Source organism: Phalaenopsis equestris, unplaced genomic scaffold, assembly GCF_001263595.1.
Source record: "Phalaenopsis equestris unplaced genomic scaffold, ASM126359v1 Scaffold215807, whole genome shotgun sequence".
Classification (NCBI taxonomy): Eukaryota; Viridiplantae; Streptophyta; class Magnoliopsida; order Asparagales; family Orchidaceae; genus Phalaenopsis; species Phalaenopsis equestris.
In genome coordinates, this window is record NW_018234479.1 from 1 (window position 1) to 2308 (window position 2308).

At 35.1% G+C, this 2308-nt stretch overlaps 1 protein-coding gene across 1 annotated transcript; it reads right to left on the reverse strand.

Annotated features, from left to right (window-relative positions):
* Positions 1-22: 22 nt before the first annotated feature.
* Positions 23-649, reverse strand: LOC110037139 (probable xyloglucan endotransglucosylase/hydrolase protein 30). Its single transcript, XM_020741719.1, has 2 exons — positions 410-649; positions 23-340 (listed from the first exon to the last, which is right to left on the reverse strand). Exons 1-2 carry the CDS (start codon positions 597-599, stop codon positions 123-125), a joined length of 408 nt encoding a protein of 135 aa, XP_020597378.1. The 5' UTR covers positions 600-649; the 3' UTR covers positions 23-122.
* Between the last annotated feature and the right edge of the window lie 1659 nt (positions 650-2308).

Genomic DNA, 2308 nt, shown 5'->3' on the forward strand with positions numbered 1-2308 from the left:
TAAATAAAATTTAGCCCAAAAAAAGGAAAATATTTGCGTATCTAAGACGTACGCAGCGCTGCGTACGCTGAAAGTTATTCAGAGGGTACAGGGGGTTATATCCGCATTATACCATTTGTAGGTTACACATAAGTTACATGGACGTTGCAGGGGTATAACGCGGATATAATTTTCGTGTACCCTCTGAATAACACGTTGACGTAAGCATATATTTTCCCGAAAAAATAAAGAAAACACACGTAGAACGCGACCACGACGCCGGCCGTGTAATCAGACGGCAGCTTAATTGACGCGCTGAACAAACCGTGGTAATACAAATCCGACGAAATGAATCCCGATCCTGCATTGCCAAAACGCTCAATCAAACACAGTTACGACATTCGCTGAACAAACCGTGGCAATCTCTTACCTGAACGCTGGTTAAGGAGAATCTTGACACTCCGTCCGTCTGGAGACCGCAGAAGGTTGCGCTCGCCGAACAGCGGCAGGTATCCGTCGTCGAAAGTGATTTCCGACACGTTGAATGCAGCCGCGTCTGCGGTCGCGGCCACCGCCGCAGCGGCGAAGAGGAAAGCTAACGCGATCGATGGAATCGACATCTGAATTGCGAAGGGAGAAGGAATGAATGAATGGTGTGGAAATGGAACGTTTTGGGATGGAACGACGGCGGAAATAAAGGAAGATAATTATTTCTGTTTTAGTCATTAAAAATAACAAAATAATGACGTGGTTTTTTTTCTGATTGGCGCTGATGTGGCAACTTGCACCGTCCAATTAAAAAAGAGCACGTGACAGACCCGGCTGAGGGGTAACTTTTAATCTTTATTCATAAGTGATTTTGGCCTAGCTAAAATAAGCTTCCGAATAATAATTTGATGCTCAAAAAATTATATTAATTATTATAATTTTTTTAAGTCAGATTATAGTTAAAAAATTGTCACCGCACCTAACCAAGAGTGGTGGGAAACAAATATTTCAACGACAACTTTTACATATTTATCTACATTCACATTTACATAATAACCACAATTCTTACGTATTTGGGTGTGCAACATTTAAATTTTCATATTTTTAAGCATATCATTCAAATTTTTAATATTAAATAAAAATTATTATTACAATGTACACTTGTTCATACATAATAATTTAATGAGGTATGATGATGATGGTCATACTCCTAGTTTGGAGTGTAATGATTTGGAGAGCATAGTTTATAAAGATACGCCCTAATAATATTACACACTTCCCTCCCACCGGAAATTTTTTTTGGATTTTTAAATATATAAGAATAAGTCGCAATTTTTTTGTGAAGGGAAGGGAGGGCGAGAGCAGAGTTATTTTAGGGGCATATAAATACATGCCACACGAGTTTTATGTATTTCTATATCTAAAACATAAATTTTATTTTTATTTTGCAGTCATGGCTAAAATTATTAATACAATATAAAATTTTAATTTATAAATAGTATACTATTATTTTTTATTTTTTAATTAATTTGAGCCAAATGGAGTTTACTGACAATAGTGACAAGGTCTACCTGTAAGCCTCAACGTGACTTACCCGAGACAATGACTTAACTAGAAGTTATTATTTATACTGGATTGATAAAAAGTATATGACTGAAACCAAAGCATTCATGTTAATAATTCACACAAATTGTTGTGATTAATCACACATAATAAAGACAGAAAATATGACATATTCAAAGCCATACAAAAAATACTAATAAGGTAAATTGCTTTCAAAAGTTTAAATAAAAAATATATATATCCTTATGTACACAAATATAGAGAAAAAAAAAAGAGTGACACTCAAGCATTTGTAAAAGGCTCTTCTTGCTAGTCTTCCTCGTCATAGAGCTGCCCAACAAGCTCCATATAACAATCTAAGTCATTTCAAGATGGAGACATGATTCGTTTTGTACCAGAATACTGAAGGAAAAACTTAATTGGCCTGTCATAATGATCCACCTTCAATTCCTTGTACTATGGCATTTGCTTAAGCTCTTTGAGGAATTCTTCCTACATCCTCCTTTCCTCAAGCTACTTCCATAAGTCTGTGACTTCTTGATACAACTAAAATATATAGTATTTTTAGACACATTTTTATGCCTATTTTTGAGATATTGCACTTTAATGGAAGGTATTTGTGTGTTTTTCTTTTAAATACAAGTAAAAAGATGAAAAATGCTAAAATGAGTGAAAAATGATCAAATTTAGAGTAAAAAAGTTAAAATTGTGCAAAAGTGTTTTGGCGCAATAGAGAAAGCCGCGCCTAAGCATCAAAGGCAGTTTTGTGACGGGTTTC

What these genes read in the sequence shown, in the direction of transcription:
- LOC110037139 (XM_020741719.1), bottom strand. Translation starts at nt 599, where the DNA reads ATGTCGATTCCATCGATCGCGTTAGCTTTCCTCTTCGCCGCTGCGGCG. An exon ending in TCTCCTTAACCAGCGTTCAG is followed by an intron (nt 341 to 409) that starts GTAAGAGATTGC and finishes TTGGCAATGCAG; the next exon opens with GATCGGGATTCATTTCGTCG.